The sequence below is a fragment of the Ricinus communis genome, chromosome 6 (genome assembly GCF_019578655.1).
Source record: "Ricinus communis isolate WT05 ecotype wild-type chromosome 6, ASM1957865v1, whole genome shotgun sequence".
NCBI lineage: Eukaryota > Viridiplantae > Streptophyta > Magnoliopsida > Malpighiales > Euphorbiaceae > Ricinus > Ricinus communis.
In genome coordinates this window covers 20,929,322-20,954,253 of record NC_063261.1, presented here as the reverse complement: position 1 = coordinate 20,954,253, position 24,932 = coordinate 20,929,322, and the positions used below count along the sequence as shown (strand labels likewise).

Below are 24,932 nucleotides of genomic sequence, written 5' to 3'. Positions count from 1 at the left end.
ATTAATGGGAAGCAAAATCTAGATGCATGCATGAAATAAATTGGAGTAACCGAGGGCGCAAAGCAAATATTAGTTAGTTTAAGTAGTTTATTCCAACAAGCCAATTGAGCTATACTCCACTCGCCTTGCCTCGCCTCCAATCTTAATCTTATCTAGTTATCCTCATTGTCTTGACTGGAGAAGAAACAATTGCTTGTTTCAATTGGGCATATCATTAGCATTAGCAGAAAATGACTAATTTGTTCATCTTTCATTGAAGGCTTCTTTCAGTGTCCAAGAAAGAACTCATCAAGTTATTCCCACAAATACCTCCCCATTTTCTCCAGAGCCATGATTAGGATAAGATTTGATTTCCCAGAAGAATATTTTCATAATTATGGGCTCGCAGAATTCTGCAATGGTATGAGCCACTTCTGCACATCTTTTGCTTTATTAAATCTTCATTACCTATTGGATCATTTCAGGAATAACATTGTTATAATAGAAGCAGAACTTAACTATAAAAAAGACATACTTTTCTTTTTAATCTGATTGCAATAACTACTGCTCTACCATGCTCACTGAGTGTTCAATTGGCATGCTAGACATGAGCTTTGTCTTAATCTACATATCTGGCTATTCAGAGTGGAATTTTCTTGTTTTTCAGCATTACATATCGTGTGCTAGAACAGAAGAAGAAGAAGAAGAAAAAGGGGAGGATAGTATCTAATAATATTAGAGTAGCAGTAACAACATGATGATTATATTTAGGGCTATGATCTGTAATATCAAAAAAGTGAACTGCAACTCGTTTTATGCAATGTATTGAAAAAGCAGCTCCTCCTATTTTCAACCTGCAATAGCTTTTAAACACATGTATATGAATACAGGGTGTGATGCAAAAGTCCAATCTTTAGTAAGCAAGCAGCATGATACATAATAAAATAAAAATGCATGTAACTGCACATAGAATTGATTGATGAAAAATGATCACTTCATTACAATTGAGATTTGAAAGAATAGACTAATGATCAGCTTGTATGATAATCGTTTTTTTACATCATAAACCAACAATAACCTCCAATTTGGCTTGGTTTATGTAAAGTAATCAACCATCAATATGAAAAGAATGAAACCTTTTGTTTGTCATTGGCCTTGAATCAACCAACAATTCTTAAGCTGAGACAAAGCAGTCTCTCTAAAACTCTGAACTCTCATCAAACAATAATGAGTACAGCACATCCCTCCAAACCCAGACCCAGCAACTCTGCTAGTCTTTAACAAGTAGCAAACAGGCCCACATTCTGCTTCTTTCCCTTGCACAACAACCCCCCATGCCCTTGTGATCTGCTCTTTTTCTTCTTCGTCTTCTTCGTCCAATCGCTCTACAAATATAACTCCTTCAGGCAAAGGAATCTCCTTTTTCTTCCATTTTTCCAAGGCCGCACCCCAGTTTTCCACCTGTACCGATTTCTCGGTCGTCAACGCCGTCGTCGTTTCATCTTTATCATAAACGTGAACTAACAAAGGCGCTTCTTTTAAATTCTTGACAATCTCCGCCACTGAGCTGTGCATCCATTTATCCAGTTTCTCATAAACAACCGTTGCCTTATTATTACGAGTACTGGTATTATTGTCATCACTGCCGATGGCCCTGTGCTTTTCGATTGCTTTCATTGAAGCTGCAGAAGAGCAAATCCTCCATCTTTTCCATTTGGAAACATCAAAATCGCGAGAGATGGCCAGGGAGGATGGAGCAACAGGAGCATTGTTACGATCGGGCGGAGGAGAATAATTTCCAGAGAAGAAATTAGAGGTGTGCTGGCAACGAATGCTGATTGATGCCATCTGGGGGAGCAGAGGATAAACGAGGGTTAGGGTTAAGGGATTAGGGATTAACAAGGGGAGGGAGAGGAAGAGGATTTTATTGTAAGAGGGAGGAGGAGGAGGAGAAGGAGGAAGGCGGCAAGAGAAGAAGGAAGTGAGAGGAATTCAATTCTCAAAGTACTAAACTAATGTATTTTTTGATTGGTTGTGGGGGTTGCATTATTTGGTCCCACTATTTGTTTTTCCAACTCAGAGTCTTAATCTTCTACACTTCCAACTCCTTGCAATCCTTTTTTCTTTTCCAATCCCAGATATTTCTCCTAATTTTTATGGTAAAGTTTTGCTGTTAAATTAAACCAATCATCAGTCTTTAATAAAAAAATGTTGTAATATAAATATCAGTTTGCTTCTTATCTTAATGGTTAATGGTTATATAGTAATTAATATAGGTTATGAATAATTATTATTAAAAACTTAATTGAATAAATCTAAGAGGCGATTGCAGCTGTTGGTTTCTAAAATGCGGTGCAGGGAAGTGAAGCCGAATGGAAGACCGAGTGAGCAAGGTTGGCGTGTATCAGACCTGACTCCAAGGCGGGAGGATATTGATCGCGTGTGTAATTGAATAAGAGCCGCAGGATTGGGAATACTAATAGACGCAGGTGGAGAATGTGGGGCACGTGGAGACACGCATAAGTTGCATGCGCATCTATAGAAAAGCACAAGCCAATTGGGTCCATTCAGCGACGGACACGCGAATTCCTCACTCGCCAAACATCCTCTTTTTTCTTTTTTGTCTGAAAACCATAGAAAATGTGTGTTTCTTTCTGTGTATTGGGAATACATATATATAGATTAAATCTTTTCTATTTATTATATTAGATTAATAAATTCTTTAATATGTTTTTTATGATTCAAATTTGAATTCCTATTCTTTTACTATTTTATTAATACATGTATTTTATTAGAAAAATAATAAAATTTATTATTAATATGTAATACATTTACTAATTATATACTTATTATAATTATTTTAAGAATATAATAATTTTATATTTAAATAAATAAAAAATATCATAATTATTATTAACATTATTTAAGGTCATATTTATAAATTAATATTATTATAAATGTACCATATGTTATCTTGTCATTGGAAAACAATACGACATTGACATTATAAAATTTTATTACATATAAATTCATGAAAAACTTGGTAGTTTTTATATATATTTTATAGATTTTATTTTTTTAACTCTTATTCTCCTATTTCTAAAACAAATAAAAACTCTTAATTCCTATGTTTCATTTATTAATTTTTTTTTTGCCATTTATTTTATTTTATTTTAATTGCAAGTTACCGTCGTCTTTTTCAACTCAATTTTTTTATTATTCTTATCTTATGGATTTTTTTTCAATGAATGAATAAATTTATCTTTATCCATTTTTGCTTTTTCTATACTAGGTTAGTTAAATTCAAATCAATAGTCTCTATGTTTAAAAAGAGTATTTTAAAAGATGTTTTCTCTTTTCTAAATGCATCTTTTTATTTTCTAAAGTCATTTTTATGCATTTTAATATATTTTCTAAAATTTATTATCACATATTTTAATATATTGTTTCCTTACATAGTATTTTTTTTCTATTCCTTGAGGATATTTCTTTTGATTTAATGTGTTTTTCAATATTTTTTTCTCTTAATGATTTAATTAAAAGCTTCATCAGTTTATTCATATTATTATCTCATTCACTTTTATTTAATATTTTAACATTTTATTATATTTCATTAATATCTATACAAATATATTATTAAAATTATTTAATATTATTTTAAGAATATTTTAACCCACCTAGAAGGCGGGCACTCGTCTAGTTTTTATCTAATTACAAAATTAATTTATTAGTTAATATTTTTATGATAGAATTAGTATCATATAATTAGAAAATTATTTATTAGTTAATATAATATTAAAATATAATTAGTATATTATTTTTTAAAAATTAGAGTCAGTGTTTAATTAGAAATGTAAATTATGAACTAATAAATTAATAGAAAAAGTTATAAAATTACATATAAGCTTGAGTTTCAAGTGTCAAAAGTAAATACACATGTCAAAACAAAAAACTTATGTGTTAAAAATTAAGCATACATATCAAAAAACTTTTAGGTCTCCGAAATTTATATATTATATATTGCACTAAGTTAAACATTAATTATAGTGATGGCAGTCAAGCCCTCAATTGAATAGGTTGCAAACTAAAGATATTGCACATTGAAAAATATCATAATTTGTAAAACTTGAAAAATTATTATTTCTTATTTAATTAACATGGAGCCAAGAAATGATACTTTGAGACTCTTATCTCACGATCACATGAAAAATAAATATTACTTAATTAAATTAAATAAAATAAAATTTAGCAAGGAGACTATGAGTCCTTATTTCATTAATCGCGTAAAAATATTATTATTACTTAATTAAATTAGATAGAGTCTAGTAAAAACACTTCTGATACCTTATTTCATGGTCACATAAAAAAGTATTATCTAATCACTTAATTATATTACATTGAGTGGAGTAAGGACATTTTATACATCTTTATTTCATGATCATATGAAGAATGAATATTCCTCACTTAAATTAATTAAATTAGATGCAGTCGAGCTATGACACTCGAAATTTCCTTAGTTTTTGATAAGATAAAAAAATTATCTTACTTAATTAGAATATATTAAGTCAAGTAATGACACTTTAAAATTTTTATCTTACGATCACATGAAAAATTAAATATTTTTTAATAAAGTTATATTGAGTTGAATACGATATTTTAAAACGTTTATCTAATGATCATGTGAAAAATAAATATTCTTTACTTAATTAGAATAAATTGAATAGAATAAAGATATTTATTTTTCTTTTATAAATATGAAGCTATAATTTTTTTTTATATGGATTGGTAATCAACAATTATATTTATTAACGAATATAGAGAGCAAAATTTCAAATTATAAAAGGTATTTCAGGATTAAAACATCCTCAATTCTCATTAAATAAATATTAAGACGAAATTACATATTATGCCATTTGATTTGGAGCAATTTGAGCTCCTAAGGGGTTTCCTTAAAAAAAAAAAAAGAAAGAAAAAGGGTGCAGTTTCTGAGATGGAATTTTATTGGATCAAATAAGAAGCAGGAATTAATCCCTAGACAGAAGCAGCAGCTGCCTTTAGAAGCAAACCAAAGAGAACAAATGGAGAGGAGAAGAATGGGCTGTGATCACTGTCCAGAATGTGCACCTCAGATGGCGGCCACCTCTTTATCATTGCATCTTGCTGTTCTGGTTTTATCACATGATCATGCCTTGTCTTAATGTAAACACGCTTCACCTTATCTGTCCCCTCCTCCTCCTCCTCTTTGAATTTTGCTGACAGTATTGCTAGGATCGGTCCAGGCCTCAAAAGCATAGAAGCAAGGGTCGAATCCTGTCATATACATAATACCCATAGAGCAAACTCATTGTTACTAAAGAAGGAAGAGCTGTGCTACCGAACTTAATTATTTGGACCTTCTTTTGTCTGAATAAACATGTTCGGAGTGAAAATTTTAGGAGGGCGGGCAGATGGAGTGAAGCACGAGATGGGAAAAAGTGGTAACGCCGAATATATAAAAGCATGTAGATATAGCAAATCTTGTTCCCCATAAAAGAAAAGGAGAGGGGTCTGTGGGGAAGCATACATATATGTCCTATCAACAGTGCCTATCAGAATTAAAAGAAAGGGTAAGAAGGAAAGGATGGGCAGCCACAGAAAAAGAGATGGTAGATGTATTGGGTGTTACCTCTTGTGGACTCATCTGATAGATGATTAGGCGTTGGAATTGTTTCTTGACAATGGCAGAGGTAGGAGGCTGTTCACTTCCCAATCCATATCCTACCTCATACACGTCTCCGAATGAGGACAGATCAGGAACTCCCTGTTCAGTTCACATTTATATCAATGGAAGCATATCAGCTCACAGTAAGTTTCCGTTTACTTAAAGAATCTTAATCCGTAAAAAAGGATGCAATGATGATCATTTCCCTTGTTAGTAGTTTTTCTCGCAATGAATACGTCTCATCAATCATTGGCTAAATAAATGGGTCTAAAAAAGTTGGTGCTTTGGTTAAAAAATAAAATAAAATAATCTTGCTTGTCAGTTAACCCCCCCCCCATTTTCGTTGGGAAGGAACAGAAAATAGAACAAACCATGACGAACAAGTGAAGTGATATTTTTAACACGTAGCTAAAATCACATAGTGTTAGGTGGGTGGGGAGAGTTTCTTCAAATGAATTAATAGCTTGCCTCTCTCTGCATATACTGATTTAATTAAATATAATATCTTAATTTATTTTTGTTTTGGCATGGAACAGTAACAGTAACGTTATGGAGATGATGAAGTGAGAGTTCAGAAGTCATGAAGTGGGTAACAACTCAATAGTTGGTGAAGACAGTTGGCTACCATACATCCCTATATTCTTCTCTTCCCCAAACACACACACACTCAAAAAAAAAAAAAAAAAAGCAGTACTCATCATCATCACTGTGAATAAACTTGTTCTTCTGTGTCCCATCAATTAAAAGATTATCATAATAATTTAGTCAAAAGAAATCTGAAATATGTATTTATATGAATGATCAGATTAAGAGATATGTATATTGGTAGATAGGGTATGATAGAAATTTACATCTTGAATGTCTTGATCCGTCAAGTAACCAAACTTGAGCATGGTGGCAGCCACATATACTGCTACTCTGATCTTCTTTGCGAACTTGTGGGTGGCCTGCGTTACGCTTAGCCCTCCAGCGCTGTGCCCGACCAATATCACCTATAAACACGACCAACATATATATGCATGTTTATCCATATCTGTACATGAATTAATTAATGTATCTAGAAAGTAACAAAGGACCTGGTGATTATCAGGCAAGGAAGACATGAAGTCCATGAGAGGCTTATTATAATCATCAAAAGAAAGGATAGAATTAGCATCTGCTGGATCAATGCCTGCTCCTCTGAGATCAATACAGGAGACTTTATACCCTGAATTCTCCATGAGGCACCTGATTTTGTACCAGCACCAGCTTCCTCCACCGATTCCATGCACCAGCACGAAGTGTGGCTTTGATGCTGCTGCTGCAGCAGCTTCTTCATCATCTCTCATGTACTCTGCTGCCTCTCCCATTTATGGCCACTTCTTCCCCACTTTAATGGAATTCTTCTTTAAAGAGTGAGGGTAACTTTGCATTTAGTATGTGTATATATATATATATATATATATATATATATAGTTGGAGTAGTCATAGATATAGTAATGATGTTTGCCTTTTTATCTATAATCATTTTTGGAAGTTTAAAAGAGGAGTTTAGGTCACTGTAGGTTATTTCCCTACCCTACCTTATCCCATATAATACTATGTACTTGCATATATTTTTAGTGGAAAATTTGTATCAATGGTCCAAATCTTTTCTAACACTGCAACACACCACATGGCAACAATTTTGCATCACTTTTATGTAGAATTCCATGTGCTACACTTATATGCTATGCCCTCCCTCTGTCTTAATTAACAGATTCCAATCCAAACTTGCTGGTATCATTGGAAATAGGGATTATTTTTCACTGAGCACAAGAACAAGAATTTTTGTTGTTTCTTTGGCAATTGTTTCTTTATTTGATTATCTGGATTTATGTACGTGTATTTTATCAAAGAATTGCAATACATTAATTTGATATGATAAGAAAGTTTGTCGGGTATTTGACAATTTCATTGCTTATATTTTATTTGTTTGTCTATTCAAGAAAAACTCTGCAGGCCGACAATATCCTTAAATTCATTTTAATTTAGTTTTGGTATGTATTTGTGGATCGAATTCTATTTTGACTCAGTTTTTCTCAATTGATGGAATTCCGATTAGGATGATATGATTGGTACTGAATTAAAACTTTTGCTGTTCTTTTTAAGTGAAAACTTGAAATGCAGTGACCAAACAGTGAGCAGTGATTGCTGAAAGATGAGCTCTTGAAAGTGTAATTTTTGTCTTAAAAATAATTATAAGACAGCCAAGCTGCTGAGATAGTAACTGAGTGGATCAATGTTTATACATTTGACTCAGAAAGATCATAAAATAGATCCACTCCAAGTGGGAGGGATTATTGAAAGGGTCAACAGACATTATATAAGCAGGCGTGTTTAATATAAGAATATTAAACTCTCTAACAAATGGTCATCTTTGGCCAATTATATTTAAAGTGGACTGTAGAGATTATAATAGTCAAATGTTTATCATGCAGAAGAGAGAGGTTTCCAGTGGAATCCAGCAATTTCAAGATTTGTTACATTGGAAAAGATTTTCCTGGGCAGAAGATTGATCCTCCACTTATATATAATTTTTGAGGAAGAAATATAGAAGAATCAGTGAATGGTGAAAATGAGGGAGGGCAGGCCATATGAAATGGAAGCCAACCTTGCAGAAAAGGTTGAATGGAAGGCCCCATTCAGAAAGAGTCAAGGAGGAAGAGCCACTCATTTGATAATTATTTATTATTCATAAGTGGTTAATCCAAGTTGATAGACTTTTGCCACTGAAATGCCAATACCTCTCTCATAATTAATTGATTGGGATTTTGAGACATCACTTTTCTTTCTGTACCCTTTCCTTTTTATGTTAAGAAAACTGTCTGTAAAAAGACAGAAACTTCAAAAAGATAAAATAAAAGAGAAGCCTTTTGTGGTTTTGATTTTAGCTGCCTTTTTCTATTTTTACTACTAATAAACTAAACTCTCCATCCATGTGTTTTAATCAGATTCATCTGACAAGTTACAATAATAATAATAATAATAATAATATCAAATGGGGATATTGGTAACTCAGTATTCAATCGGATACATAATGAGGACATTGAAATCCTCAGGACTATGATTGCTTGATGCATACAGAAAGTATCTCTACTCTTCATTCCCACCATGCATCATAGCTTTCCTAAAACAGACTGTCTTTCAATGATGAACCATTGAGTCTTTTTATCATACGCAGAGAGTGCATTAAACAGGTTATTCTTCACATCACGATTCTAACACAACTCATAACAGGAATCTGTTGCAAATTAGACAAAATAAGGCTAATAAATGGCCTGTAACATATGTATTATGTAATAACGAATACCAATTTGGCTTCATAATCCAGGTCACAGAGTAGACAGTACATCATGATAATAAAAACTGAAAATTGGATCAAATTCACATATGCAATGTTGGTAAATCTTAAAACCAGTTGAATTGATATTTATTATAAGAATTTAGAAAAAAAAAAAAAAAAAGAGAAGAAAATGATTTGAAGGTTTTATCAAATTGATCAGACGTTGAACCGATGACCAGGGGTTTTAACTTTTAAAAGAATATGATGATTTGACTATAATAATAAATTTCAAAATCTGAAAACTCCCGCCACAGATATCAGTGTTAGGGTTTGTGGCCCAAGACCAACGCCCTAAACACTTTCCTTTTTTAAAAAGCCAAGCAATTATTGGCTTCGACTTCAAGTAATTTACCAAACACACCCTTTAACTCAAAAATCTAGCTTCAATTAAATATCAATTAATTCAGCTTGAAAGAGGAGAGAATATTAATAATTCAAGTTCTATTGTCTTCAGTTTCAAAAGAAAAAGTAATAGTACTAATTAATTGGTGTTGGAGGAGAATTGGGGAAATTGAATAGAGAGAGAGGGAGAGAGAGCAAGAAGAGGGTAGTTTGGTAAAATTAATGACAGAAATTCAGAAATGAAAAGGCGGCAAATTTGGAAAGTGTAGCCATGAAATATGGCTGGCTGGCTGTCTTGTCCCCTCTTTCACATTTTTCTTATTGTCTTCACTCTCTCTTATTTCAAATAATTTTGAATCCTCTTTTTATCTAATTGCCTTTGGATTCCGATTTCCATACTCTCTCTCTCGTCTTCATCTTCTTCCTATTCATCAGGTGAGCTATCTATTCTGGTCTTAATTTATTTAGTTTTGTGTCAATTCCCCAGATTTTGCTTCTAACCGTTGCTTAAGGTTTATCCAGTCAATTGCTGTTCCTGATTTTTTCTTGTAAGTACATACACTCAGTAATACCATCTTTAATGATATTATCACACCCTCAATCGTTAATTAGTTCTCCACTTCTTGCGTACCTCTATTTCATTCTTCTTTTCAGTTGAATCTATGTTGTTTTTGCATCCTCGTTTGTACATCCCTTCCCTAGGTTCGCTTGCTCTTTCAATTTCTATTAAAGATGATTATTTATTTGGATTTTTTCTTTATTCCTTTTGCTACGTGTGGATTTCCTTTTAGAAATCGGGCATTTTTCTCTCAATCTACTGCAATTTGGGATGCTCATTCATAGACCCTCGCTAAAACCAACCACTTACCTATGGACTAAAGTTGCCGGAGATTTTGAATTTACTAGCTGATTTGCAGGTGCTTTCAGAGTTGAGATCTTTTTGTTGTAATTAACCCAAACCTCAACTCTTCTTAGTAGTCTCATAATAAGTGGGCGTCCTTCTTTCATAAGGAATCATTTTGCTATCCTGCCCTTCCAATATTTTTGCTACTCTTTATTCTGTTGTTAACTGAAAGTAGTCCAGGATCATAAATCACCTATACTAATCTCTTTCAATTATTACTTTAAGAACCTTGTCCTATCAATATCATGTTAGATGCCTAATTTTATTCGATCTGGCCTGTATTAATTTAACCAGAAAGGCTAGTGTAAAATCTCCAAGGTCGCAAGTTCCGTTTTAACTCCTCTTACATTGCTCGACACTTGATTACTCACAATGGAAGCGTTGGGTCTTAATATGAATTATTTTTGTTGAATTAGCATGTGCTTATATGTGTGTGTATATATATATTTCTGCATCTGGTTCTTTTTCTTGGATGAAATCCAAAACCATTTTATGCTATAAGTCCATGTAAACTTAATGATAAAGAAGTTGATGACACAGATGGACCAGACTGCCAGCCGAGTCTTGAAAATGATTGAACAAGATGGCGCGTCTTTAGCAAAGAAAGCTGAAATGTGTAAAATGACCAGGCCAGATTTGATTGCTGAAATTGAGGAATTTTGCAGCTTGTATAGATCATTGGCTGAGCGCTATGATCATTTGAATGCAGAATTGTACAAGAGTACACCATCTGAGTTCCAGATGCAGGATGCTGGCAGTGCCCCTGACACTCCGATGCTGACTCCTGATCAAAAGCTGGGTTTGCACCAGACTGGCCATCAAGTTGAATCTGCGAGTTCAGGTGGTGCTAGTTCTGACCTTTCACCGAAAGATGGTTCTGACTCTTCTTCATCATCAGACTCTGAATCTGATTCTTTCAACTCCTCTGGCGATGCCTACTATAGCCTTCCAGTGAACAGTGATCGCAAGGGATTTCACCAGAAGATTATAGAGCTGCGGAATGGTCTCCCAATCATGGACATAAAGCTCCAGTTGAATGCAGAGGACAATGGCGATTGCATGTTGGATGCACAAGAAAAGGAAAACTATGAAGAATTGCTAGGAAGAAGCATCATGTACGAGGAAGAGTTGAGGGACTCGAAGCTAAAACTCCAGCTCTCAGAAGAGGAGGTTGCTAGGTTGAAGGGTGAGCTTGAGAAGAGAGAATCTGATATGGTACTTGCAGAGACTTTGCAGGGTCAGCTTGAATTGGCACATACAGATCTCAGAATGAGAGAGGCAGATCTCGAAGTAGAGAGAATAAGAGTAATGGAGCTGCAACAAGGATTAGCTGACAGAACAAATGAATTGCAGGGCCATCTTAAATTGGCTCAAGAAGAAATAAACATGTTGAGGACCAAACTTGATTCAGAGTTCTGGCAGGCTTTAGACTTGCAGGAGAGGATTGTCCAGTACAAGAATGATGTGTCTGCACTTGATGATGAGGTCAAAGCATCAAAGCTTGCACTACTTAATGCTGAGGAGAATTTCTTGGCTGAAAAAGCACATCTGCAGTCTAATATATCTAGCTTGTTAGAGAAAGAGACTATGTTGGAGGCACGGCTAAGAGACTGGGAATTGAAAGGCGAATCCTTGGAGGAAAAATTAAAGCAATGTGAAACTGAGAAAAAGGATTTGCAACTTGTATATGATATCCAAAGGATTGGGCTGCAAGGAGAGATCAGCGAACTAAAGGTGGAACTTGGAGACAAAGGTGGGCATTTGGAAATTGTAAATAAAAACCTCGACAGCCTTAAATTCAAGTATGATATGGTTATGGCAGAAAAAGATGGGATGAACGCCAAGATAAACACACTAATTGCGGATTTGAGTTCAAGGGACAATGAAATCGGGCAAATGGAGGAGCGCCTCAGGCGCATCCGCATTGAAAATGCGGAGCTGATTGCTGGGAGTGAAAGTTTGCAGAGGACAGTAAATGAATTAAGATTGAGAGTAGTGGAGCTGGAGAAGGAAGTGGATAAGCAAAGAGGTGAGCTTTCTGCTGGGGCTGAGGAGAAAAGGGAAGCAATAAGGCAGCTTTGTTTCTCCCTGGAGCATTACAGAAGTGGGTATAAAGAACTGTGCCAAGCATTTCACAAGCGGCATGCAGTTATGGCTTCATAAGGCCTCGTAGCTTGGTGGAGGAGTAAAATTTTCATTCAATACCTTGTTTAATTAATGCTTTACATTAAATATTATATAATGTGGATGAATAGCATTATGGTTTGTGGTTTATTGCTAGAAAGTTCTGGAATTGTCTTAATACAGTAGTTATTTGAAATTCCCATTAATAGTATGCATCATAATTGAAGCATTCGTCTCTGGAGAAATGGATTTGAGAACAAACATCCACCCATATTTGATTATGAGGGTTTTAGCCATATCAGGAGTAGACTAGGATGAGAATGAGAATGTGTTAATTAGACACACATTCCTGGTATTATTAGTAAGTGTTGTTTGAGGCAATTAGGATAGAATAGACCCACACTCTACAGCCATGCATCAAACTGGACCACAAAAGAAAAACTCAACTCAAGCCCTTCACTTTCCATGATGAACCTACTTTGGGCATGCACATTTATATAATACAGCTAGGGTTTTAAATCTCATTGTTCATTAAAAAAACCATTATTATATTTAAATAGCATCACCTGTTTTTTTTTTTTTTTTTCTTTCTTTTCTTTAAGCTCTAATTTAAGACCAAAGAAATTATTGTTTAAAGCATAAGCATTTTTAATTTCTTAATTATGTGATTAGGTTAATTGAGGGATTATAACTTAAACTTTAAGCTTAATCAATCATCCAAAGGGGTTGGTCGATGGTATAAATTACAAAAACTTTGTTTCCACTTTTTTTTTTTCTTAAAAAAAGAAGAAGAATTAATAGAGTGAGTGATGAAAAAAAACACATAATTATATTAAATGATAAATATATATATGTAATTTGTTTTTTTTCTTTTGTATATTCTTGGAGCATAATTAGTGGGAGTGGGGCAAGAAAATCCCCTAAAATAAGAAAGAAAGCTTAAGCTTTGCTGAGCTGAGATAGATGGATGACACGATGCAACATGGCTTACCATAAGTCAAACCCACCACTTTTCTGTCATTTCCATTGACTTGGAGCTTCAGTCATCTCAAAAACCACCAATAATTCTTTGACAATAATAAAACTTAGGCTTAATTACTACATAACATTTACATTACTCATATCTGATATATTATTCTAGTAATTTTTTGGTTAATGTATTAACTACGTTAATTAATAACATAAATTAAAGATATTAATGTATAAATTTATTTAGTTACACTTTTGACTTTTATAATAAAATAATTTTATACCGAATATGAGTTGTTGTATTTTTAATTAAAAAAAAAGGGATTTTTCATTTTTATTATAAGGCGTGTGGACATGATATAGAGTACGTATACATGCAATTGCAAGGGAATAAAAACAAGTCAAAAGTAGCGGTCCTGCGAGGGAAACTTTGAACACCACTACCACCACCATCACCACCAGTCAAAGACTCAACATTCAAGATTCAAAACACAAAGAAGAGGAAGAAGAAGAAGAAGAAGATACCCAAAATAAAAAATAAAATAAAAAACAATGGGGAACACGTAGGATGACAAATAAGCAGCAGCAGAGATATAAATATAAATATAAATAGTGGTCGGCGCCTGTGTCAACGCTCTTCATTTCCCGTGTCCTCCTTCAACTTCAACCCAACAACAGCAATAATGCTTCTTCTCTCTTTTCATCTCCAATGTCTCTGCAAATCCACTCGCACCCGAACAATTATTACTAACTAACATAACAGTTTTCTCTTTTGTTTCTTCTTCTTTGCTTCATAGTTTTTTCATGGTTCTCGACTGCCAAATTTAGAAGAAGAAGATTATTTGTTGTTTGGTTTCTATCTCTGTCACTCTCGCGAAGAACAAAAGATCCATAATTTGAAGAGAAAAGTCTAAAAGAAAAAGAAAGAGAGAAGGTGCGTTTTGTTGAGTGAACTTTGTGTTCAAGAAAAGCATTTTCATTTCTTCTAGAGTATTTATTACTTCTTCTTCTTCTTCTTCTTCTTCTTCTTCTTCTTCTACCTCTGCTAGCTGTAAGTTTCGTCGCCCTTTCTATCTTTTCCCACCTCTTCCTACTACATAAATTCCCTCTCTTTTTAATTTGCATTCGACAATTCTCCAAATTCTGCATTACATTTATGCTTTAATCAGACCTCAGGTTTGTTTATTATCTCCCCTTTTCCCTTTTCTTGTTTCATTTCTTGAATTCTCTGCTTGCTGATGAAAGGGGTATATATGTGGATCTTCATGATCTGATCTATTGTATTCAGCCATCCTCCTTTTTACATTCTTCTTGTTTGCAGTCAACTCTGCTTCCTTAATTTTATTTCATTTTTTTTATCCTGGATTTCATCTTGTCTGCTTCTTCTCATCTTTTAGCGACAGCTCGATGGATTGCTCAAATTCTAAAATCAATAAATATTGTCTTGTTTGTTCTTTTGTTGCTCATATTCTATTCTCCCCAGATTCCCCAACTGTCCTTGGATCCGTAGGGCCTCATTTTCTAGCATTTTTGCTAACTTCCCCAACTGTAATTTAGTCTTCCTTTGTATCGATCTGCTCCTTAAGGCTCCAGGTTCACTGTTTACTGCGCCAACTTTTCTTTTCCCATCTTCTTCTTCTTTTTCTTTTTTTCTTTAAATAATTTTCCCATTTCTTTGTCGAAATTGATTTATTTCAAGTTGGATTATGTCATCTCTCTTCTTCAAGTTTAATTTGCCCTGCCCAAATTGCTTTAGGCTCATTTTAGGCACCTGGTCTCTTATTGTTCTTACACTTTTGCTTTTCTTTACAAAAAGCTGCAAAAGAAATCTGAAATTCAATCCAAATTATGTTGTTCTTTAAATTCTTTGTTTTGTTATATTTGGTGCACATTTCTCTTTCATTTTGTTACACTTACTTCTTTATATAGAAACATGCCAGACTAGTTTGGTTAGTTTCACTTGTTTCGAGGGTGTCTTGTAATGGAATGTCTTTTTATATAATTAAAACAAAAAGAATAATGGAATGTTATAAGAGATGGCAGCAACCTTTAAATGCTTCATCTAGTATTCACACTATAAGATATCATTATAAATAAAGCAATTTTTGAATTCTATGTATTTGGACATTATAGAGAAGCTAATTGTCATGAACGTTAGTGAAATTACACAACTTGGCTCTCTTCAAGAATCAGTTCTACAACTTAACTTCTGTTTTGTTAAACAGCTTTAGAACTTGTGCTGCTCACTGCCCTTGCTCATTTTTCTAATTACCTAGTTCTTTTTTTTTTTTAAAAGAAGAAAATTTCTTGATGATGTTTCTCTTCCTTCCTATATCTAATATGTGCTTATTTGTTTGCCTATCTGCAGATGCTGTAGCCTCAGTCCTTCAATAAGGTGTATTTACGTTTTGAATATGCCGTTCAGTTTTTAGCCATATACTTAGTTATAGGTGAAAGCCAACGGTTAGATCAAGTACTTTCATACATTTTGAGAAACATGAGCAGCAGAACGAGCCCAAAGATTCGATTAGTAAGATGTCCTAAATGTCGGCATATCCTTCCAGAGTTGCCGGATGTTCCTGTCTACGAGTGTGGTGGCTGCGGCACTCGTCTCCAAGGTAATACCTGATAAACAGCTCCTATTAACTATATATGCGAACAAACAGTAGTAGTCTAAGCATCATAATGATACATTCAATAAGTGAAGACAGGCTGAAGAGTATTCAGCTTAGGGATTCAACAATTGACAGTGAAATTGTTCTCTAATACTCGAGTAAACTTGTTCACTTTTTCCATTAAATTCTCAACTGAGATGAAGTTAAGAAGTGTAATAACTGTCCTTGGACTTGTTATATTTGGAAACTGAAGATATGAAAATGCTAACTTTGCCTGGATTCTTGCCTATGATAGACCACCCACATTAATGTGTGTAATAGTTCAATGCCATTGTTGTAAAATGTCTAGAGATTAGGTTTTCTCAAATCTCTATATATGTTTCATTGAAATTGCTATCTTTCCTGCTATGCTGAAGTTAGTCAGTTTTTAATGATTCTTCTGCCCTTGTGCAGCAAAAATAAAGAAAGAAAATGCCAACAGCACAACAGCAGGCTCACCTGAAACCAACACTAGAGAGACGAGCAAACTGGATTATGTTTCTGAAGATAACAAATCTAGCAGCTCAATTCAAGCAATTCTTCATTCTGCAGGAGAATGCTCTCGGAACCAAAACAATGGGATGTATCAAATTGAATCCAGCGATTGCCGTGGTGATAAAGTCACAGTTGTGAACTTACAAAATGAGGATGAAAAAAATGCAGGCCATCAAAGTGGATCTGAGGATTTTGAAAGTCAGCAGCTTCAAGATGTAAACTTGTCGAATGATGACCGAAAGAGTGGAAGTGATAAAAAGGAACGCGGGGTATGTTATGATGAGCAAGTCGTGAGAGATGTATACTTATCAAGAGAAGATCGCAGCAGCAGTAGCCATAGAAGTGAATCTTTAACTGGCAATGTTGAGCAGCTTGGGATTTCCAATGAGGACTGCTCATTAAATGAACTCTCTAATCTTGTGAGTGGAGAGCTGCCCCAGTCCCCATTAGGAGGAACAATTTCAGAAGTTGAAATTAATGATGAAAGCTCATCATTAGCCTTAAAGGTGGAAGCAGAAGCAGATCATGAGACTAGTCATAGTTTCACAAGATCAAGCCAAGGAGAGCTGGTTCATACAAATGGAAGTGTCCCATTTGCCACTGCCCATTGGCTAGAAGGAGCAAACATTTCATCAGATATCCTTGACTCTTCTCCTCATGAAGTTCTAGAGCAGCAGCCTCAGGAAAGTTCCCACCATCGTTCCGATCGTGTTAAATCTACAGATACATTTGAAACAACAGAATTTTTCACCCCCAGTTCTGAGCTCAGCGGTACTTTTATAGATTTGTCCAAATCCCCAACAACCAGAAGTTCTCGTGCTTACTACGATGACGGTGTCTCTTCTTATGAAGGAACTGATGATCAATTGCCTGATAGACATAAATATTCATGTAAATATGCTTATAGGCTTCCAAACAATGCTGTTTCTGATATGAGGACCAAGAGGGAAAGATTCCCGGGCAACAGCGATTATGGAATGCAACATCATTTCAGGAGTTCTGCATCTGTGCTGCCTGGAAAGATGCAGTACTCCAGAAAATCCAGCAATTTGGATCGAGATGAATTGCTGGAGCCGACAAGACTCAACCATTTAGTTAGAAACTGGAGAAGAGCAGAGATAGATCAATATCCTTCTCAGCATCTTTTGCATCGAAGTGGTAGTCCCTCCAGTCAACTGGACAATGGTTTCAATGACAATTCAAGCTTCCCTTCACAAGACAAGCTTGCATATACTGAACGGGAGAAGATGAAACTGTTGAGAATGGTTTATGAATTGCAGGATCAACTTAACAGCTCCTCTTTGAGTCATAAAGAGAATCGAGGAGTCTCCTGGAAAGATGATCGTATCCCCATGTACTACGATCCTGAGGTCCTACAACAGGAAAGTTTACATAACTTGTACATTCCTAGATATTCTGGAGCACTCAGAGATGGGAGAAACAGGTCTCAACAGAGGAAATACTCAAGAATACCATTCTCAGCTGAGGCAACAACCAGTAGACACCAAGTTGATCATTCCTTCTGCTCCTGTCCTCAAGATTGGCAGCGCTCAGCACAAGTACCTTCATCTCTGCTTCATCACAATAAAGGGTTTTGTGACATACATTCTCGCTTCAATCTTTACAATTCCTATGGGTCTTGTCCCTCAAGTCCTCAACGATATATAGACTCTGAGTTTCCTACATATAGCCGTGGAACCAAGTCTGATGACCAGAGGCATAGAGATCATGAGGTGAAAAAGTACTTGAGAGAGAAACATCACTTGGCCAAGCGACACCTCAGGCCCATAGCAGGTGGAGTCCCTCTCATAACTTGTCCTTGCTGCTTGAAACAGCTGCAGTTACCTGCAGATTTTGTCCTCTTTAAAAGGAGGTTCCATCGGCTAAAATGTGGAGCTTGTTCAGAGGTTCTCAAGTTTTCACTTGTAAACAGAACTCATCTAATCCCATATACACCAACTGCTGAACCCCCTCCACCAAGTGAGGTTGACGAGTATAATGATGCTACTCATCGCAGAAACTTTACTTCAACATCTCATGTCAGTGATTGTCCCTGTCCGGATTCTGTGTCATCTTCTGATGATTTCACTGAAGAGACATCATTTCATGCGGCCCGTGGCAATGCAGTTCAAAGAAATGTTTCTTCCAGTTCACTTGATCATGGCAAAGAGAGGAAGAGATCTGTTCTAAATGTTTCTGAAAGCAGAGGTAAGAAAGATGTTGAAGCATATGAATCTGCTGGCCCTTCCACTAGTAACTACAAATTGAAGAATGTGTCCTCAGAAATTGAGGAGCTTCCAGCATCACCAAGAGGAGGGGGAGGTTCACCACTTCATCGACTAATGGGTTATTCTTCACCTAGTGCACTGGTGTTTGGTTGGGGACCATCTGACCCAGGGACAAGCTCCTACCATTCAGGACATAACCTGACATAAAGAAATTAAAAAAATATCTTCTCAAATAGTGGTGTTTGTATCGCCCTCCAGCCAAATTCATGGTGTTCTAGTTACATAGCCTACTGCCTAAGAAGATTGTGCTATATTTTTCATTGCTGTTCATTTGTTAGTACAGGTAATTCTTAGTTTCCATGGGAGTGTGGAGTATATCATTAGAAGAAGAACCAAACATTTAATTTTGTGTGTACAGATGTTTTGCAGAGAAAATCCCAGTATAATTTGTTTGATTGTACAAAACATTGCTGATCCTGTGAAGGAGTTCCAGTATAATTTGGTTGATTGTACAAAACATTGCTGATCCTGTGAAGGAGTTGTTGCATTCTTTTTCTGTATTTGAAGTGAGCAAAACTGTTTGGTCACAGTGCATTGCAGATAGATAGAATACTACGCTGTAATCACTTTATTCATGTTCCTTGTCTTTAACCATTTTTATTTTGTTTGACCATGAAATTGAGCAGTTTGTTGCCATCTGAGTAGCTGCCTGTGGTAAATCCTTGAATGCCTCAAGAGCTAAAATTTAAAGGCTCATCTTTCTTAAGCAAGTGTAGCTGCATCTATAAATTGACAACACAGCACATTCAACAACAAATTCCTAATGTCGATATCAACTATCTCTACAAGTAAAGGACATCAAATTTAATCTTACATATAATTAGCCGTCTGTGAATAAGCAACTATAAAACTGTATTCCTTCCAATGCAGAATCAAAATTCATCAGCAAAATGAACTGTATTTGTACATCATCTGTGAGTATCTGTTTCCTGCTTCTCAATGGTTTCTATATACTGTGTGCAACTCCACCTCTGGAGTAGTTCTATAGTTGTATTTACATAAGAGAAAACAAGATGAATAAAGCAAAGCTATTGGGGGATCAAATTATATGTCCGCATCCGCAAGATTCATTTGAAATCATCCCCTCTATAGCTGCTTTTTCGATTTGAAACAATTTTAATTCTCTGGTCCTGCAGCATGTTCAAGTTAGGGGCCAACAACCGAGTATACCTATCAAAATAAAGGAGCTGTTTCATAAGAAGGGCAAACTCCCTAGGAAACTTGAGTCCGTATGATTCACTGACACGAACCTGTTATACAGCAAGAAAAATAAACCATAGTTAGTAATAACTTTTTAACTATCCTCAGGCAGAAGAAGAATAGTAGAAAATGCCTACAAAGTTCCTACAGATTTAGTAACCTCTACCTCTGCACTAAACTTTGTATTTCTTTTCTTGCATAACGGACTATTCCGATTTAAGTTCTACATTTTATTCAGAAAAGTAACTTTACCTCCTCCCGTAGGTAAGATTTTAACCTAATATCCATCTTGATCTTAGCCTATCCTTTTGTGACTTCGGCTAGGGGCTCGTGAGAATCTTTTACAAAAATATATTCTACAGGATTAATGAATGAGCTATTGGTCCAATCTTGAAAGAAGAGTGCCACAAATACCCATTCCGAGAGTTGAAAAATTGTGCATAATTTTCAGACATCAATCCCCTAACAGAAGTGGTGCTCAACCCCTTTTTCACTCAAGCATGCAGCCTAATTGCCATATGTATTATTTCTTATATCTGGAATTACCCATAAGCTTGTAGACAATTCCTGGAAGCTGATTGATTCACATAATTTGTTGCCAATGTAAGTATGTGACTTGTGACTCTGGCAATACAAGAAAATCTATTGCTCGACAGACCTAATTCCAGCTTAGAGGAACTTAGTGGTTTTCATTTCTTGTATTAATAACAAATCTTAAGAGCTATTGCATAATGGCACATGCTAGTCATCAATTGCTCTACGAGCAGCAAGTAATCTCCAATAATTATGAAGTTACTGCACTAATTGGCAAATTCTTTGGACCTAATTTGAACTACATTCATTGGAAAATCTTTGACCTAATTCACACATTTCTTTTTCCTTTGAAAGCACAAACTAACATATAACATCTTACCACATCAAGAAAAAGTGCATTCATTTGCCTCTCGTCAACAAGTACATTGGCGGAAACAGCAGTAGCATTTGTATTATCATCTCTAGCTGTTGCAACAACTATTTCTGTATCCAGTTCCTGCATTTGAATTAACATAGCATGTTATATAAGCAGCAATCTGAATAACAATAGAGGTTTGACAACATATTGAACTTATTCTCAGAGCTAACCATTTGGAGTAATTAGTGCTTGCCTGTATTGATGAAAATATCTTTTTCAAGTCTCTTGCAAAGGCATTAATATCAACATCCTTGTCTGTAGCCCCCATTTCAATCAAGGAAGATGCCATCGATTCGTATTCCTCAGCTGCAATTGCTGTTAGAAACACCTCCATGGCTGCCCATGTTTTTGGGGATATCCGCCCTACAATTCCTGTTTAATGGATTGTATTGTAAGTTGATTGTAGTATAGGTATAGCTCATCTGCACTAGTGAAACAATCACAGAAAGCTCTACATCCCTTTTATTTGTCTAAATGTCCTCTAAGAAAATTCAGGAGTTACACTTTTGGTGTTCCTATCTTTTCTTGGGCAATCCAAAATCTAACAGAAATAATAAAACGTATGTTTTATCGTCTCTCTAACTCGACTTCTCCTTCATACTCCTCAATATTACTGTGCATGTGTTTGCAGAAGAAGGATAAAAATATAACATTTAACTTTTGGGTTACTTTAGTCAAGATATGCAGCATGTTCTCTGGGAATTTACAGAGAAATAGAAGTCATGCTTTAACACAGTATGATGCTAAATTAAACACATAGCAATAACCATTATGCTATTACCAACAGGGCTTTATATTTGCAGAAAACACCTAGTTAAACAACCATGTAATATGTTGAAGCAAACATCAGAAGGTATATGCTAGTAATACAAATCTAAATATTAAATTTGACATACAACTCCTCAATTTAATTATAAGAATAATGCCTAAGCATTCTGAAATAGTTGATGGCTCAACCACAGTTCTTAAGAAACAAATCACGAATGAACTTATTGCCATAAAGAAGCTTACCGAAATCAAGAAATCCAATACGACCATCGCGTAATAGCCACAAATTGCCAGCATGTACATCTGCATGGAAAGTTTCACACGCAAGCAAACTACCAAACCTGCAAAGAAATCAAAATCAAATATATTTAAAAACTTAATAAAAGATCTACAGAGCACACAGAAAAACCACATAAACATTTGATAATCATGGATACCATACCAGACATTTAGGGCTGTTATAAGACTGGTCTCTGGACTAGCAACAAGTGAACTTATCGAGTCCAGGTCAGTAAGAGGCACTCCATAAAGCCTCTCCATGGTCAGAACTCGACGAGTGCTGCAATGCTGATAGACTTTTGGGGCAGTAGCCTGTCTTGTAAGTCCCATAGCTTCTAAATATCTCCTAAAGGCCTCAACATTTGCAGCTTCCTTATAAAAGTCAACTTCTTCAAGCATGGACTCCCTTATGTCTTTGACAATAGCAACCTAAGCAAAGGACATATAGCACACAAAAGAAGCATCCAGAGCTTATCATTTAAAAGTAAAGACAAGTAAATGTAAAAGCAGATGCATGTTTTATAAGAGAACCTCTATGTCTTTGAATATCTTCTTTACAGAAGTAGAAAGAATTTTAGGAGGTCAAGAGACAGAAAACCCAATATTCCATGGCTGATTCAATATTTTCAGCATTAGCTGACTATAATACAAAACAATACTCAGGTATCAGGGGATGATAGTTGCCAATAAAATCAAATAAAGTGAAAGTGAAAATTTTCTGCAAAAACTGCAATTACGCCATAAGTTGCAAGAAATAATGAATCAAGTAGACATTCGTTTACCAGTGATGCTCGGCTGAGGTCAGGGCTTAAGAACTCCAGTAGTCGAGCAACAATGTACACAAAGTTCAAATCTGCTACTAGTATATCTTCAATTCCAGGTTTTAGGACCTTAATAACCACATCTTCTTGAGAACCTTTCAGCCTTGCTCCATGTACCTAGGCAATATAATAATCACCATCAAACATCATTTGATAATTGAGAATATGAAGGGGAGGGAGACAAGGAATGGAGCTGGATATAGAAACATAATTAATAAAATAAATTGGTACCTGTGCTATTGAGGCTGAGGCAATCGGCATTGGGTCAACAAATTCGTACACACTTTCTATTGGCCTTCCTAATTCTTCACGCAAGATTGCTTGAATTTCTTGAAAAGGTACTGCAGGAGCTCTATCAAAACAGTTCTGAAATTCTTCAACATAATCTGGTGGGAACAATGTTGGCGCAGATGCTATGAACTGGAAAACATGCATGCTAAGAAAGCATTAATGCCTTTTGTTACGTAAAAGACCAGAACAGATAGATAAGTTTTTGTTGTGAATAAAGCTATGAATTTTTTAGCATACCAATTAAACAGTTTATTGCATGAATTTCTTGGCATACAAATTAATATTGCATGAATGTTTTTGACATACAAATTAAGCTGCATGTTAGAGCAGCTTATCGAGGTTCATCAAACAAACAAACAAATAGATGCGTTCTCATGAAGAATCCAAGAGAGGAATAACAGGACTTACCTGACCCAATTTAATATAGGTTGCTCCCATGCGTTCAAACAATCTCCTCAAATACAGTGGAGAAAGTAATCCAAGCTGCATTTGGGTTGGCAATCCAGAAGGTGAATTTGTTGACTGCAAATTTAACAATGCTACAGCAAGATTAGTGATTCCTGTGCTGTTAGCAGCCAAAACTACTTAAGTGAAGTAAAACAATAGAAAAAAGAGGTGCTCGCGTCAAAATTCTAGGATACCACCTTTGATACATCTGCCAGCCACTCACTACTAACTCCAAGAACTGCTTGAATGCCTTGAGCCAGCCTTAGCGCTCCACGAGGACCCGTGTTGATAGATGTCTGGATAATATCCTCCACAAGTTTGGGCAAGTTTTCAATACTATCTGGGAGTGGAATAGCATGGAATTATTGCAAAATGAAAGAGACTTACAGCCAGAACTTCCAAGTAATGTTTCGGAAAAAATTAACAGCAAATAGAAAGACTAGCATGATAAAAGTTTTTTGTTTTTGATTCTGGAAAATAGAGAATCAGAGGAGCAGTGTAGTATCAAAATCATTATGTTTTCGAAATCAAAACCATCGCGTGAAAATTAAGGATTAAATTCGTTACCTAAAGCCAGTTACCTATCAATTAAACTTAATCCAGTGGAAATCATGCCAGTAAAAAAGAAAAAGAGATAGTATTACTTTGGTGGTAGTAGAATTCTAGAGTGTATTACAAAGACCAAGATATGGAAAATGCATAGTCTGAAGTATTAAGAGCTGTTGGAAACTTATTTCAATAACTGCACCTGCCACAATCCCATAGCAGAAGACCAGGGCTGGACATCTTTATTTGTTCTCTAACAACTCATGTTTCACAATTGCATGTCCTTCTTCCAGTTATTAAGCAAGCAAAATTAATAGTAGCATTACAAATTTATGACATACCTTGAAGGCGAGAAGAGAAAGGATCCTGTGCTGGTGCATATCTAGCAAATATCTTTGGCCGGAAATTGAGCTTCCTCGATCTAATACTTGCCAGAGACAACTGTGAACCCATGATTCAGACAATCCAAAAGAAGCATCAGACACATACCCAAATCAATCATAAAGAGTATCAGTCGGGAAACAAAAATCACCTGAGGATAAGGGCACGGATTAAGCAATGAGAAGCGACCAACTCTCAATACTGACAGAGAAGTGACCGCCATTTCTCTTATGCGTGTGTTGCATAAAGGGAAAGATTATGACTTTAAAGCATACGTACATCAACAAAAGAAGCAGGTGAAAAAAATATGACAGTTAGGAGGCCACGTGGCAGCAAATTCACTGTTAGTCAGTTGATGCTATGCCATTTCGCTGTCCAAGCTCCGATTTTTTATTTATATTCTCTTCAGAGTCCGTGGGAGAAGGCG

At 35.4% G+C, this 24,932-nt stretch overlaps 5 protein-coding genes and 1 long non-coding RNA gene across 10 annotated transcripts; 3 read left to right on the top strand and 3 right to left on the bottom strand.

Annotated features, from left to right (window-relative positions):
- Window positions 1–955: 955 nt before the first annotated feature.
- LOC8276621 lies at window positions 956–2,001 on the bottom strand. Its single transcript, XM_002520837.4, has one exon. It carries the CDS (start codon window positions 1,825–1,827, stop codon window positions 1,126–1,128), a length of 702 nt encoding a protein of 233 aa, XP_002520883.1. The 5' UTR covers window positions 1,828–2,001; the 3' UTR covers window positions 956–1,125.
- Window positions 2,002–4,825: 2,824 nt separating this feature from the next.
- Window positions 4,826–7,029, bottom strand: LOC8276622 (methylesterase 17). 2 transcript variants are annotated; one of them, XM_015720242.3, is made up of 4 exons: window positions 6,757–7,029; window positions 6,532–6,672; window positions 5,645–5,779; window positions 4,826–5,289 (listed from the first exon to the last, which is right to left on the bottom strand). In XM_015720242.3, the coding sequence occupies exons 1-4, from the start codon at window positions 7,027–7,029 to the stop codon at window positions 5,011–5,013; spliced, it is 828 nt and encodes a 275-aa protein (XP_015575728.2). In that variant the 3' UTR covers window positions 4,826–5,010. The 2 variants fall into 2 exon arrangements, with proteins under 2 accessions (XP_015575728.2, XP_048231390.1); XM_048375433.1 differs by having other exon boundaries at window positions 5,262–5,564.
- On the top strand, window positions 5,643–8,581 carry LOC125370356. Of its 2 annotated transcripts, XR_007216245.1 has the most exons (3): window positions 5,643–5,823; window positions 6,217–7,074; window positions 8,140–8,581. It is a non-coding gene; the product is annotated as an uncharacterized LOC125370356 (long non-coding RNA). The 2 variants fall into 2 exon arrangements; XR_007216246.1 differs by lacking the exon at window positions 8,140–8,581 and having other exon boundaries at window positions 6,217–7,289.
- Window positions 8,582–9,643: 1,062 nt separating this feature from the next.
- On the top strand, window positions 9,644–12,564 carry LOC8276623 (protein NETWORKED 4A). 2 transcript variants are annotated; one of them, XM_002520839.4, is made up of 2 exons: window positions 9,644–9,821; window positions 10,831–12,564. In XM_002520839.4, the coding sequence occupies exon 2, from the start codon at window positions 10,831–10,833 to the stop codon at window positions 12,451–12,453; it is 1,623 nt and encodes a 540-aa protein (XP_002520885.2). In that variant the 5' UTR covers window positions 9,644–9,821; the 3' UTR covers window positions 12,454–12,564. The 2 variants fall into 2 exon arrangements, with proteins under 2 accessions (XP_002520885.2, XP_025013427.2); XM_025157659.2 differs by having other exon boundaries at window positions 9,681–9,934.
- Window positions 12,565–13,624: 1,060 nt separating this feature from the next.
- LOC8276624 lies at window positions 13,625–19,456 on the top strand. 2 transcript variants are annotated; one of them, XM_002520840.4, is made up of 3 exons: window positions 13,625–14,317; window positions 15,752–16,001; window positions 16,452–19,456. In XM_002520840.4, the coding sequence occupies exons 2-3, from the start codon at window positions 15,881–15,883 to the stop codon at window positions 18,965–18,967; spliced, it is 2,637 nt and encodes an 878-aa protein (XP_002520886.2). In that variant the 5' UTR covers window positions 13,625–14,317; window positions 15,752–15,880; the 3' UTR covers window positions 18,968–19,456. The 2 variants fall into 2 exon arrangements, with proteins under 2 accessions (XP_002520886.2, XP_015575714.2); XM_015720228.3 differs by lacking the exon at window positions 13,625–14,317 and adding an exon at window positions 14,344–14,559.
- Window positions 19,457–19,651: 195 nt separating this feature from the next.
- On the bottom strand, window positions 19,652–24,873 carry LOC8276625 (uncharacterized aarF domain-containing protein kinase At5g05200, chloroplastic). Its single transcript, XM_002520841.4, has 11 exons — window positions 24,657–24,873; window positions 24,466–24,565; window positions 23,776–23,918; window positions 23,540–23,653; window positions 23,072–23,260; window positions 22,802–22,957; window positions 22,183–22,448; window positions 21,984–22,081; window positions 21,166–21,344; window positions 20,934–21,050; window positions 19,652–20,070 (listed from the first exon to the last, which is right to left on the bottom strand). The coding sequence occupies exons 1-11, from the start codon at window positions 24,726–24,728 to the stop codon at window positions 19,888–19,890; spliced, it is 1,617 nt and encodes a 538-aa protein (XP_002520887.2). The 5' UTR covers window positions 24,729–24,873; the 3' UTR covers window positions 19,652–19,887.
- Between the last annotated feature and the right edge of the window lie 59 nt (window positions 24,874–24,932).

What these genes read in the sequence shown, in the direction of transcription:
- LOC8276621 (XM_002520837.4), bottom strand. Translation starts at nt 1,827, where the DNA reads ATGGCATCAATCAGCATTCGTTGCCAGCACACCTCTAATTTCTTCTCT.
- LOC8276622 (XM_048375433.1), bottom strand. Translation starts at nt 7,029, where the DNA reads ATGGGAGAGGCAGCAGAGTACATGAGAGATGATGAAGAAGCTGCTGCA. An exon ending in CCTTGCCTGATAATCACCAG is followed by an intron (nt 6,673 to 6,756) that starts GTCCTTTGTTAC and finishes TCGTGTTTATAG; the next exon opens with GTGATATTGGTCGGGCACAG. An exon ending in ATCAGATGAGTCCACAAGAG is followed by an intron (nt 5,565 to 5,644) that starts GTAACACCCAAT and finishes TAATTCTGATAG; the next exon opens with GCACTGTTGATAGGACATAT.
- LOC8276623 (XM_002520839.4), top strand. Translation starts at nt 10,831, where the DNA reads ATGGACCAGACTGCCAGCCGAGTCTTGAAAATGATTGAACAAGATGGC.
- LOC8276624 (XM_002520840.4), top strand. Translation starts at nt 15,881, where the DNA reads ATGAGCAGCAGAACGAGCCCAAAGATTCGATTAGTAAGATGTCCTAAA. An exon ending in CTGCGGCACTCGTCTCCAAG is followed by an intron (nt 16,002 to 16,451) that starts GTAATACCTGAT and finishes GCCCTTGTGCAG; the next exon opens with CAAAAATAAAGAAAGAAAAT.
- LOC8276625 (XM_002520841.4), bottom strand. Translation starts at nt 24,728, where the DNA reads ATGGCGGTCACTTCTCTGTCAGTATTGAGAGTTGGTCGCTTCTCATTG. An exon ending in CCTATATTAAATTGGGTCAG is followed by an intron (nt 23,261 to 23,539) that starts GTAAGTCCTGTT and finishes CATGTTTTCCAG; the next exon opens with TTCATAGCATCTGCGCCAAC. An exon ending in CCTCAGCCTCAATAGCACAG is followed by an intron (nt 22,958 to 23,071) that starts GTACCAATTTAT and finishes TATATTGCCTAG; the next exon opens with GTACATGGAGCAAGGCTGAA.